The 1,009-nt window shown below is 30.9% G+C and overlaps 1 protein-coding gene across 1 annotated transcript in view; it reads left to right on the top strand.

Annotated features, from left to right (window-relative positions):
• The window catches only part of LOC105268832 (uncharacterized), a 6,679-nt gene extending 5,968 nt beyond the window's left edge, over positions 1-711 (top strand). Inside the window, exon 3 of the mRNA XM_011308679.1 lies at positions 517-711. Coding sequence (XP_011306981.1) covers positions 517-711 — 195 coding nt within the window. The remainder of the gene's footprint in view (positions 1-516) is intronic.
• The last annotated feature ends 298 nt before the right edge of the window (positions 712-1,009 follow it).

The raw sequence follows: 1,009 nt of genomic DNA, 5'->3' as shown, positions 1-1,009 counted from the left end.
CGATTGTAATTGAAAATAATTATGAAGATCACTTGCATGGATTCGAATCTGTTTTAGGAAATTAGGATCTAGCGCGACGTAAAATGAATTGTCTTTTAAATATTTACATTCAATTTCTGCAATTTTTAACATTTAAAAAATTTTACAAACAAAGAATTTTTTATTATTGATTATACACACTGTTTTTATTGGAAGAGATAAATGCAAATGGTAAAGCGAAAATTGATAAGAAAAGAGGAGATGGGGTGATGTTGAAATGTAGTGGAAGTAGTTGATATTTATCAGTTAATGGGGTGAGCAAGTAATTTAAATTGTTCCACCACAAATATCATTTGTTTAAACTTGGATTTTTATCGTTGTGATATTCACACGCAATTTAATTTAATTTTCTCAGTTGAATATCATATTTTATTAATAGTGAAGGTCGATGAAAAAAAATTAATGGAAATAGTTTTTGTGGTGCGTATGGTTGTTGTAGCAAGTCGTCATATTAATTAATAATTAAACTAATTTTAGGTGAAAGTGTGGTTTCAAAATAGACGTATGAAGTGGCGTCATACCAGAGAGCACGGACATCTATTGAATTCGGAATATAAATCAACAGATCAGGATATACCGAAGAAAATGTTAAAACATGACTCAAAAAAATGTTCAGAGACGCTGCAATCATGTGGAGATGACGAGGACATTGAGATTGAAGTAGAACTCTGATGTAGACACGTAATTTTTAGCCTTTTAATAAACTACTGAATTAAATGTAACCACTACAGTTTATAAGTAAGAAAGAGTCGAGTTGATTGAGTGGAATAATTACATTTTGGAGTTATTTGAAGAGTAATTGCCATTTTCTCATTTTTCAATTTTTTTACAGACTCCTGCGAAACCGTTAATAAAATTAACGTGGCAAAATATATTATTTAATTATTATCCAATGTTCAATGTTTGTTGAGGAACGTGGATTTGGGTGGTCGGGCGTCGGAAAATAGGAAGTATGAGTCGTGAAGGCTGG

Source organism: Fopius arisanus, unplaced genomic scaffold, assembly GCF_000806365.1.
Source record: "Fopius arisanus strain USDA-PBARC FA_bdor unplaced genomic scaffold, ASM80636v1 scaffold00061, whole genome shotgun sequence".
NCBI lineage: Eukaryota > Metazoa > Arthropoda > Insecta > Hymenoptera > Braconidae > Fopius > Fopius arisanus.
The sequence above is the reverse complement of the archived record's forward strand: the minus strand, read 5'-3'. Positions and strand labels throughout refer to the sequence as shown.